This window comes from Thamnophis elegans, chromosome Z (genome assembly GCF_009769535.1).
Source record: "Thamnophis elegans isolate rThaEle1 chromosome Z, rThaEle1.pri, whole genome shotgun sequence".
Lineage (NCBI taxonomy): Eukaryota > Metazoa > Chordata > Lepidosauria > Squamata > Colubridae > Thamnophis > Thamnophis elegans.
This window is the reverse complement of record NC_045558.1, coordinates 4,377,142-4,389,376: the sequence shown is the minus strand read 5'-3', so window position 1 is coordinate 4,389,376 and position 12,235 is coordinate 4,377,142. Positions and strand designations below refer to the sequence as shown.

General features: G+C 43.5%; 1 protein-coding gene across 1 annotated transcript in view; it reads right to left on the bottom strand.

Moving 5' to 3' along the window:
• The window catches only part of OBSCN (obscurin, cytoskeletal calmodulin and titin-interacting RhoGEF), a 198,945-nt gene that overhangs the window by 36,438 nt on the left and 150,272 nt on the right, over positions 1-12,235 (bottom strand). Inside the window, 10 exon segments of the mRNA XM_032234892.1 lie at positions 974-1,103; positions 2,104-2,206; positions 3,143-3,310; positions 4,482-4,595; positions 4,745-4,922; positions 5,881-6,039; positions 6,735-6,899; positions 8,102-8,218; positions 9,036-9,195; positions 10,663-10,836. Coding sequence (XP_032090783.1) covers positions 974-1,103; positions 2,104-2,206; positions 3,143-3,310; positions 4,482-4,595; positions 4,745-4,922; positions 5,881-6,039; positions 6,735-6,899; positions 8,102-8,218; positions 9,036-9,195; positions 10,663-10,836 — 1,468 coding nt within the window.

The following is a 12,235-nucleotide window of genomic DNA, read 5'->3' as shown; positions in this document are numbered from 1 at the left end:
ACCATTCAGCTTGGTGGTTTTCTTGCAGATGTTTCATAACCCAACTAAATAACGTAATCAGTGTTAGAAGGGAGTGCTCTCATTTTATATACTGTGGTTTGACCTGTCGGTATTGATGGGAATGTTCTTGGTGATTCCTTAATTAGTTGGTTTTTGTCTGCTTGTGTAGAAAGTCAGCACCCACCCACCCTCTTAGAAGAATGAAATATTTTGGGGGATATTAAAAGGAGCAGAATATTATATTTTGCAAAGGGAGAAATGGAGAAACATGTTATTAAAGGGGACAAAAACCAGCTCCAATCTCCAAGCAGAAATTAAGGAGGCCAGTTTTTAGAAATGCAGATTTGGTAATCCATTCAGAAAGACTGGGCTCATCTATAATTAAGATGGGATTAAGAAAGGGCATGACATGACCTTGATTCCATTCATTAAGAAAAGTGGAAACAATACTGGTCCATTAAGAAAGGCAGGCCAGAAGCAATAGATAAGAGAATAAAATCAATTACGGATGCCTCACAGGATTAGGATTAAGGATGTAATAATTAAGGCCATCGTGACCCTTTGCAAAACAAATAAAACCAATCAAATAATAAAAACACACAAAGCAAGCCTCCAGATTACAAAATGCTATGAAAATTGTATAAAACCCCATTTACAAGAAAAACCATTTGACCCAGAACTGGGTCAAATGCTTTCTTTGTATGGTTCTGTTCATCAATAAATGGACCTTTCTCTCCAATCGGTCTCCAGCCTCCATTTTATTTCGAGAGTCTTTCTCGCAGCGTGGAACTGAACCAGATGGATTTCCCTTCCAACACTTGTTTGTGTAAATTGTACTGAGACAACTCAGGATGTCTTAACAGAACAATTGAACTTGCCCAGCAGGTGCATGGTGGGTCTTTGGCTCCATATTTTAGGGAGAAGTTCCTGCCTCATAACAACTTAAGAAGAAGAAGAAAACGGAGAAACTCACCTCACATTCATAAAGACCTTCATCATCCTCACTGGCGTTTTTGATAACCAGGACAATCACACCACTTCGTGGCTCACTGAAGCTCTGGTGCTTGTTTGGGTCAGTGAGGAGGTTCCCATCTTTATACCACCTGGAATGAGGAGGGGGAGGAGGGGGAAGGAGAGAAGAGGAGGTGAAGAGAAAGGAGGGAGGGAGGAAAAATAGAAAGGGAGGTGGGTGGGTGGGAGGGAGGGAAGACAGGAAGGAAAGAAGGGAGGGAGGGAGGGGGGAGGAAGGAAGGAAGGAAGGAAGGAAGGAAGGAAGGAAGGAAGGAAGGAAGGAAGGAAGGAAGGAAGGAATAATGGAGGGGAAGGAAAGGAAGAGAATACAGATTTACCGAGGTATTGATATACTGGGGCTAGTTTAGCCAAAGTCATCCAACTGGCTTCTGACAAGCAAAATCAATGTGGATGCCAGATTCACTTAACAACTGTGCCTACGAGAGACTAGGACTCACCACTTCCCAGTGATAGACGCAATACAGAGAATACAGATTTTTATTGTTTCATGTCTTACCTATTCACAAAGTAGGACACAGTAAGACATGAAAAAGTAAAAACTGGAAGCAATAATTATTATTATTTCTACATGGTTCTCCTCCTCTCTTGAAAACAGCTTTCGGAACGCACAGGTCCATTCTGAAGTCCTCGACTTAACGACGATTCCTTTAGCAACCCTTCAAAGTTACAACGGCACTGAAAAAGGCAACTTACGACTGATCACCCCCCTTATGAACATTGTAAATGCTCCCATGATCTCGTGATCAAAATCCAGGTACTTGGCAACCGGCCTGCTGATTCTGATGGTTGGAGAACCTGGAGACCACGTGATCGCCATTTGTGACCTTCCGACTTCCGACAAGCAAGTCAGATTTGCTTAATGACAGTGTGATCCACTTAGCAACCACAGTGATTCCTTTAACAACCTTGACAAAAAAGGTCATAAAATCAGGCACAACTGCCTGGCCTAGCCACAAAAATTCAGGTCCCAATTGTGGTTGTAAGTAGGAGACTCCCTGTAAAATAAGAATTTGTAGGCTGGAAAGTCCTATTCAAAAATGCTGTGGAGCATGGGCTTGATTATTCCCTTACCTGATTTGGGGGTACGGTGCCCCTTCAATGGTGCAAGTAAACTGTGCGTCTTCACCATTGGCGTAATAGGCATGTTTCATCTTGTTCACAAACCGAGGAGGCACTAGAAATTAAAATACATATACCATGAGGAAGTTGTAAGCTTTGTAAAAAGAGAGAGGAGTAAGTCAAATACTCTTCCAAGCCCACATTACATCCAGTAGCATGGTGCATCTAAGAGACATTTGTTTGTTTTTGTTTCTTTGTATCCCACCTTTATTGTTTTTACAAACAACTCAAGGCACAGATCATATCCAAAACACCTTCTCCCTCCTCCTATTTTCTCCACAATAACCTTGTGAGGTGGGTTGGGCTGAGAGAGAAAGAGAACAGACCAAAGATACTCAGCTAACTTTCCTGCCTAAGATGGGACTAGAAGTCCCAGTCTCCTAGTGACTGGCCCATAGTCACCCAGCTGGCTTTCATGGCTAAGGCGGACTAGAACTCCTACTGCCTTCATCACTAATCCAAACTGCCCCTCATTATATCAAAATCTTCTCCACCAACCTTAGAGAGCACACAATTCTCTCTCTCTCTCTTTTTGTCCCATTTTTAAAGTGGGTTTATTTTTTCCCATCCTCTGTTGTGATGGGGCTCTCATGCTACTGCAGCCCACTTCAGCTGACTGTTATCTGCAGTTCAGCGGTTCAAATCTCACCGGCTCAGGGTTGACTCAGCCTTCCATCCTTCCGAGGTGGGTGAAATGAGGACCCAGATTGTGGGGGCGATATGCTGACTCTGTAAACCGCTTAGAGAGGGCTGAAAGCCCTATGAAGCGGTATATAAGTCTAACTGCTATTGCTATTGCTATTGTTGTGTTGTGTAACAACCATCTCTTCCTTCCTTTTTCCATTACACCCCAAAAGCCGTACTAGCTGATTGGATGCCTAGTGTGTGGAACTATGAAAGATACTTCTCTTTGGACCTTCAAGGTTGCCCATGTGTATGCTTCCATGTGTACGTTTGGGGATCTGCGTGTTTCTTTGTGTAGTGCTGGTACCTTGGACGAGAATTTTCCCAAGGGTGCTGGCACTGCCAGCTGGACTAGATGCATAGCACAGATATTGCCCTGAATCCACTCCGGTCAGATTATCAAGGATCAATGTGCAGGACCCATCGGGATCTTCTATGATGATGTGGTGAGGATCCACTTCAACTGGTTTCCCATCTGCAAAGCAAGAGGTAGAAAGATACCATTTGGTGAACGTGGGACTGGATTCAGAGTTAAATATGATTGTAAAATAAATTTCCCTTATTTATTTTGACAACAGGTGGTCCCGTTGTCCTACCCACCCATCAAAGGGGCAGCGAACCCGTTGCTGAAATTTTTGAAGCCCACCCCTGCTTATGAGATAAGTTCATGTTAACATTAGCATACAGTACAGTATTATTATTGGGAAACAAAGATGAGAAAAGGGAGATGAAGAATATACAGGCAATCCTCGACTTACAACAGTTTATTTAGTGACTGTTCAAAGTTACAGGATTTATGATGGTTTTTCACACTTATGACCACTGCAGTACCTCCATTCAATTCAGATGTTTGGCAACTGGTTCCTATTTATAACGGTCCCTGTGTCCCGTGGGGGGGCATGCAATCCCCTTTTGCGACCTTCTGACAAGCAAAGTCAACGGAGACGCCAGATTTACTTAACAACCGTGTTACTAAATTGATAACAGCAGTGGTTCACTTAACAACAATGGTGGCAAGAATGGTCGTAAAATGGAGCAAAACTCACAACAAATGTTCTACTTAGCGAGAGAAATTTTGGGGTCAATTTTGGTCATAAGTCGAGAAGTGATAAGCAAAAACTAAATTAAAGGAAAAATTTATCTGTGTAGCTGGTATCACTCAACAAGGCTTTACGGGCAATCCTCAACTTACAACCGTTCTTTTAGTGACCATTCAAAGTTACAACAGCTGAAAAAAGTCACTTACGACCATTTTTTTACACTGAAAACCGTTGCGGCGGTTGTAAGCGTGAAAGTCCCCATGGTCACATGATCAAAATCCAGGTGCCTGGCGACTGATTCATACCTGTGATGGTTTCAGTGTCCTGATGTCATGTGATCCCCTTTTGAAACCTTCTGACAAGCAAATAGGGAAGGTTCGCTTAACAACCGTGTTACTAGCTTAACAGCTGCGACGATTTGCTTAACAATCCACGACAAGAAAGGTCTTAGAATGGGGCAAAACTCACTTAACAAATGTCTCACTTAGCCACAGACATTTTGGACTCAGTTGCAGTCATAAGTTGAGGACTACCAGTAGTGTCCCTGCTCAAAAGTCTACTCCGTCTTTCTGGCCTTAATTATGGAGGAACTGAGGCGGGTTATACCTTTATACCAGGAGATGCCTGGTTTAGGGGTTCCTGTGACTCGGCATGCTAGCTTGATAGTTTCGCCCAGTTCCGCTGTACAGTCCGCCAGTTCCTCTTCAAAATCAGGTGCATCTGAAGCAGAAAACAAAAATCAGATTTGATATTCACTAGGAGACGATAGACTTCTAGTCCCATCCCTTAAGCGGTCTCCCAAGAGAAGCACTGCGTGCAAAAGCAGCAAAAATTAAGCTTGGGGAACTCAAGTCTTGAGTTCTACTCACCCCATAATGGGAGACTGATCCGTTGCTGAATACTACAGATCTCTTTCACCCATGAGTTTTTGATGATAACGGTGCGCGCCTGGAACAGATACTTCCGGACCGAATCTTCCCGTTCGTGCCAGATCTCAAACGCCCGGTCATCTCCTTCAATCAGGTCATTCACATCGATGTGAGATAGCTGAGCAATCAGAAACCAAGGTTACAATTCAGCCAGGATCAGGCACACATTTGCAATGCACCTTACATCTGTACAGAGGTAGTCCTCGAATTACAACCACTTGTTTAGTGACGGTCTAAAGTTACAACAGCAGTGAAAAAAGTGACCCAGGACCATTTTTTACACCTATGATCATTGCAGCTTCCCATGTCACAGAATCAAAATTCAGATGTTTGGCAACAGGCATGGATTCCTGATGGCTGCAGTGTCCGCTGGTCACGTGATCCCCTTTGGCAACCTTCCAACAAGCAAAAGCAATGTGGATGCCAGGTTCACTTAACAACTGTGTGACTAACTTAACAACAGCATGGATTCACTTAACAATCATGGCAAGAAAAGTCATAAAATGGGGCAAAACTCATTTAACAATTACCTTGATTAGCAACTGAAATTTGGGACTCAATTGAGGCCATAAGTTGAAGACTAGCTGTAAAGTAGTCAGTGAGTGAGTCAGGTCAGTGAGTCAGTCAGTGAGCCAATCTGTCTGTCTGTCTGTCTGTCTGTCTCTCGCCTTCATTATTTTTACAAATATTTCAAGGCGGCAAAGATACCTAATACTTCCTCCTCCTATTTTCCCCACCACAACAACCCTTTGAGGTGGGCTGAGTTGAGAAAGAGGGACTGACCCGAAGTCACCCTACCAGCTTTCTTATGCCTAAATTGGTAATAGAACTCACTCTCTTCTGGCAATTCTCCCAAGATCACCCACTCACTTTCATGCCTAAGGAAGTCACAACCTCCCAGTTGCTAGCCTGATGCCTTAACCACCAGATGCAATTAGCTGCATTGCTGTGAGATTTGAACCTCTGAAGCTACATCAACGGATAATTCAGTATTTTTCTGACAGCTTAACCTAGTTTCAGTTAGATACCAAAAAGTAGTCAGAGAAAGAGAACTATTCAGGAAGGATATATTCAACCTTCATCATGTTCTTGAAAATATAGCTGTAAGTATCCATCTTCGTGTCTCGTTTTGGCTTGCACACGAGCAGGTAACCCTTGAAGAGGAAGGCGTGGCGCTTATGTCCCTTCCAAGCCATGCGTGCCCCCGGAGCACCTTCCCACACAATGAACTGTCCCTGGAAAAAAATAGCAAAACACGTGGCAGAAAGTTTCACAGGCTTTATAAGTCACAGCATCAGAAAGTTCTACTGTAATCTAGCAAGAGTTTTGACCCTTTCCTTCTGGATCTGCCCTTTGGAGCAACAGATTTTATCTCCAGTCATGATTAGAGTTTGAGTAATTTGTCTGAAACCTCTATCAAACTATCAGCTGAAAAGAAAGGAATGATTATTAAGTCTGATTTCCTCTTTGCAAAGTCACCCAGCCAGCTTTCATGCATAAGGAGAGACTATAATGCACCTTCTCCTGATGACTGGTCCAAACTCGCCCAGCCATCTTTCGTGCTTAAGGTGGAACTAAAACTCACCACCTCCTGGTGATTGGGAAAAGTCACCCACCAAGTTTTCATGCCTAGGGCAGGACTAGAATCCACCAACTCCTGATGATTGGCCCAAAGTTGTACCGAAGGTGGGACTAGAACTCCACTGTCTCTTTGTTTCTAGCCTAGTGCCTTAACCATTAGAAACTAGCCTTTTAATCTCACAGTAACATGACTTGGGCCGCTGATTATAATTTTATAAAAATAAAAAAAACATGTCCACTGAAAAGCACCAGGATCAAATTTAAAAACATATTTTGGGGTTCAGCAGAAAGAGCCAGAGACTTAGCACGCAGATGTGTTATCAGAATGAGATGCCCATCTTTCATTTACCTGCCGAATGGGTTCCCCTAAGATTTCCAGAGTTCCAGGGTAGTTCTCAATGAGAGAAATATGAAGATTGTTTTCCGCTCGCCTGTTGAGTGCAGAAACAATGGCGTAGGCCTGTTCCAGAAGGGCACAGTTTTGAGTGTTCCTTGCTTTGTTTCGGATCATGTCCTGTGAATATAAGGAAAGGTACCATTTGCCTCCTTCGTGTCTAGATGAACATTTGCAGCAGAAATGTGGTTGAAATGGAAAGGAAGGAAAGGAGGGAAAAGAAGGAAGGAAGGAAGGAAGGAAGGAAGGAAGGAAGGAAGGAAGGAAGGAAGACTGTCACTATTGACTATTGAGGAACCACTGACCATTTCCACCAACATTGGCAAGGAAAAACCACTCCCTTTTAGTACTGATGATGTTACCTAGCTTGGTAACGAAATGTCTGCAAAAAACCCACCAAGCTCAGAGTACCAAGGATCCCACAGTCCTCCTCCTCTTCCTCTTCCTTCCCACAAACCACACTCCCTTCTAACATTGATATTATCGAGATGGGTCAACAGACATCTGCAAAAAACCTGCCAAGCTCAGAGATCACTAAGGCCCTCACTGTTTTTCTCCTTCTCTTACTCCTCCCTTCCTCCCATTTTCCTCCCTCTCTCGTTTTCCCTTTCTTCCCCTTCCTCCTTCCCCCCTCTCTTTCCTTCCTTTCTTCCTCCTGTCCTTTCTCCCTCCCTCCCTCCATCTTCCTCCCTCCCTCCCTCCTTCCCTTCTCCTCCCCCTCTGGCTGCTAACTGAACTGCCCTCCCTAGCCCCCACCAAGGGCATTCAGGCCCCTCCCCCATACATCTTACCCTGCATTCCTTAGCAACAACAGCCCCAGTCTATTTTAACCTGGAGACTACCTGTACAAGTAATCCTCAATTTACAACCATTCATTTAACAATGGTTCGTTGTTCCATTGTTCCATTCGCACTGAAAAAAAGGCTAGTTAGTACTCCTCAAAGTTACGACCCTCATAGCATCTTCTCAGTGACATGATCAAAATTTGGGAACTTGGCAATCAGAATGTATTGATGACGGTTGTAGCATCCTGGGGTCATGTGATCACCATTTGTGACCACTAGCCTGCTTCTGACCAGTAAAATTCATAGCAGGAAGCCAGATTCACTTAGCAACCACCATGAACTCGCTTAACAACCATGGCAAAACTGGTTGTAAAAATCGGGTGCCAGCCACTTAACAACCACCTTGCTTAGCAATGGAAATTCTGGTTTCAAATGTGGTCATAATTCAAGGACTTCCTGTGCTAGCTTCCTCAGCAACGTAAGACCCGGTTTTGTTCTGCTACCAACCAACAAGTGGCTAAAAGTTGTGCTCCTCACCTTGATTGTTGTTTGATATTTCTGGATCCGGTTTATGGGTCTCTCTAGATAGTGTTGCAGAGGGAGTATCGGTGGCAGGGAAGGATCCTCACTGGCCAATGTCCCCTCAGAGTATCGCTGGAGGGAGAGAAACATAATAGTAAGGGATTTATTCAATCAGTTTGCTTATCATCCAGGAAAACCCTTCATTCCTTTATGGGCCACACGATTATCCTACATTCACACTGAATTTCTCCATTATTTGCTCTAAGAAGACTTTCTTCACTAAGAGTTAGGAACTTGTCTTTTTTAGCATTTTAGCACCATACAAATAGAAGGATCTTATCCACATATTGCTCTGGCTTGCTACAGAAATGGATAATTCTTTATTTTTTAACCCTGCCTTTGTTTTTTTTAAAAAAATAAATAACTCAAAGATGGCAAACATGTCGAATAATGTTTCCTCTGCCTATTTTCCCCTTAACAATAACAAACATGCGAGATGAGATGGGCCGAGAGAGAGGGACTGGCTTAAAATCATCCAGTCGGCATTCATGCCTAAGGACTACAATTCACCATCACCTAGTGATTGAGCCAAGGTCACCCAGGTGGCTTGTATGCCTAGGGCAGAACTAGAACTCACTGTGTCCTGCTGATTGGCACAGAGGCACCCAGCAGCTTATGGTTCATGCCTAAAGTGGGATTAGAACTGTAGACAGTGACTAGAACTCACCGTCTCCTGGTGATTGGTGCAAAATCAGTCGACTTTTATGCCTAAAATGGCACTAGAACTCACCATCTCCGGGTTTCTTGCATGGTGCCTTCACCACTAGAGCAAATTGGTTCACCAATTTGATGCACAAACGTAGGACTATTTCCAAAGGATTCTGGGTCATTACTTTTCACACTGGTGAAAAGTTCAGCAGAAAAGCTCTTCAGTTGAGGGTGCCCTCACCTTATAAAACTCCTGGACTGCCTTGCTGACCACAATGGACTCGGCTTGAATCCGGCCTACCAAGTAGGTGATGTATTTGTCAAATTCGGCTTCATTTTTAAGGAAGCACATGGCCACATCATCATCTGTGTCACACTTCTGAAGCTCTGGGAAGAAGGTGCTGCGGGAATAGCAGAACGGAACATGAGATGTGGGCAGAGGGTTTTAAAGTAACATGATTGTACTTGTATACTGTTGCTTTTTTAATTCTAGTGTAAAAATAGGAAGCTGAATATATTGATAGATAGTAGAAATACACCGAAGGGAGGAGCAGAGGGAAAGAAGAAAGAGGGGTAGAGAGGGTGGGAGAGAGGATCGGAGGGAGGGTGAGATGGAAGGGAGGGAGTGTATTGGGAGAGAGAAGTGATAGAGGGGGAGGGGAAGTAGGGTAGAGGGGAATGTTGGAGGGGAGAAAGGAAAGTTGGAGGGGGGGTGAAAGAAAGGGTGTATGAAGGGTTGAAGTGGTATATTGGGTTTGTATTTTGGGGAGTATTGTTGACAAGGATGGCTGTGTTTATTGCTCAATGTTATATGGCCCCGGTTATGCACAGTATATATGTGACTGTATGAAATGAAAATGAAAATGAAAATAAAACATATTGAAACATTAAAAAAAAAAGAGATGTGGGCAGAGGGGTGGACTAAAAGACCTCTAAAGTCCCTTCCAGCCCAGTGATTGTATGATCCTTCCAATTCCTCGCTTTCTTCTCCAGCTGAAGCGTCCTCTGTCATTCAACTTAGTAGCAGTTAAACACAATCTGACTTGTCTTGCCCAAATGCCTTTTTTTTTAAAACCCACAGGGTCAAAAAAAAAGTCTTTTATATCTGTTTTTATTTCTGCCATTTGTATGGCAGAAATAAAACAAGCCCTGAAATAAATAAATAAAACAAGACTGGAAACAAGTCCTTAAGACACCAAGAGAAACAAAGAAAATTTTTTCCCCGGGAAACAAGATTCTGGGTGCCAACATTGAAAAGGCCCTACACTTAAATGATCGCAATAGAAGAATTAGCCCCAGTACAGGTAGTCCTCGGCTTGCAACAGTTCGTTTAGTGACAATTCAAAGTTGTAACGGCACTGAGAAAAGTGACATGGCCATTTTTCACATTTATGACTATTGAAGCATCCACAGAGTCGCGTGATCAAAATTAAGAACGCTTGGTAACTGATTCATATTTATGACGGTTGCTGTGTCCTGGGCTCACATGATCCCCTTTTGCGATCTTCTGAGAAAGAAAGTCAGATTCACTGAATTACTGTGTTACTAACTGAACAGCTGCAGTGATTCCCTTAACAACTGTGGCAAGAAAGGTCATAAAAATGGGGCAAAACTCACTTAACAAATGTTTCACGGAGCATCAAAAATTTGGGGCTCAATGGTGGTCATAAGTCGAGGACTACCTGTTAAGCAAAATAATAATAATATTGTGGCTAATATATCAGAGGACATTATTTTATAAAACTTTGCTTGAGTGGATAGTGGCACACGGGGGCGCAGCTGGCCTTCCTATTTAAAGTACTTTTTATAGAATACTTTATTCTTTAAAAGCCATTTGATGGCTCTATATCCGCCTCCCCTCTACGTACTTGGAATGGAAGTGTGTTATGTCAGTAATATTTCTGAAAATAACGGGCTTCTGGTTGGACACAACAACAGGAACGGCAGGACAAGTCTCTGTGAACTGGATGTGGTGCGTTTGGAGGAACAGAAGATCCTTGACGTATTCCTCTTCCGTGGCCAACAGGTCTTGAATGATAAGGCTAAAGACGAAGCAGAAACAGAAAAAAAAGAATGAAAATTCATGAAAATACATCCCATCTTTTGACCATTCTAAATTTCAACGGATAAGCATGAAAGTACAGATAGTCCCCGATTTATGACCACAATCAAGCCCAAAATTTCTGTTGCTAAGCGAGACAACTGTTAAATGAATTTTGCCCCATTTTACAACATTTCTTGCCACAGTTGTTAAGTGAATCCCTGCAACAACACAGTTGTGATGTGAATCTGGTTTCCTCATTGGCTTTGCTTGTCAAAAGGTCGCAAAAGGGGATCAAGTGACCCCGGGACACCGTGACCGTCATAAATATGAGTCAGCTGCCAAGCGTTTGGATTTTGATCATGTGTCCATGGGCCTACTGCAACGGTTGTAAGCATGATAAATGGTCATAAGTCACCTTTTTTCAGTGCCATTGTAACTTTGAACAGTCACTAAATGAACTGTGCAGGACTGCCTGTATGGGGGGGGGGGTTGCAGGTGGATGCTGCCATGTGTCAGAAATGCAAACAGGCAGAGCCCCCTGACCATTGGAATAGCAAAGAGGCAGGAGTGACTTATAGAAGTGACTGATGACATTGCCTGCTGGCTTCCCCAATGACTTTGCTGATAGGAAGTCAGCTGGAAAGACCACAAGATAAGATAATCTTTATTGTCATTTTTTTACTGTGAGCACACTGGCATACATTAAAAATGAAATTCTGTTGGCTGCTCTCAAAAGAAAGTATATATCTACTCATACACATACACAACACACAAAGGCGGGTTGCTCCCGGTTCAGCCCGGATCGGGTGAATTGGTAGTGGCGGTGGCGGGAGGCTCCCCCCACCCACCTGGATGCTTCTCGGCATGCACAGAAGCGTTGTGTGTGTGTGTGTGCGCATGAGCAAACCAGTAGTAAAACAAATGGAAACCCACCCCTGATAACACACATATACCAGGGGTAGGTTCCTGCCAGTTCTAACCTCTTCTCTAGAAGAGGTTCCACAAATCTCCTGTGCCATTTAGAACCGGTTCCAGCTCCCTCCCCCCTGCCCGTCCACACATCATCAAGATGAAGAGCGAGAGGAGGAATTCTGGGAGTTGAAGTCTTAAAGTTGTCAAGTTTGAACACCCCTGGGGTTTCTTTCTAAAGGGTTAGGGATGCAAGGGTCTTGTAACTTGACAGCTTTAAGACCTGCGTGCTTCAAATGCCAGAGTTCCTGAGCCAACATTTTGGTTGCTAAGCAAGAACGTTGTTAAGTGAGTTTCACCACATTTTACAAGTTGACCATGCCCACCCAGTCACATGACTGCCAAGCCACTCCCACCCAGTCACATGGCTGGCAAGCCACTCCCAAAAAGCAGGCCACACCTACAGAAGAGGTTCTAAAAAATTTTTG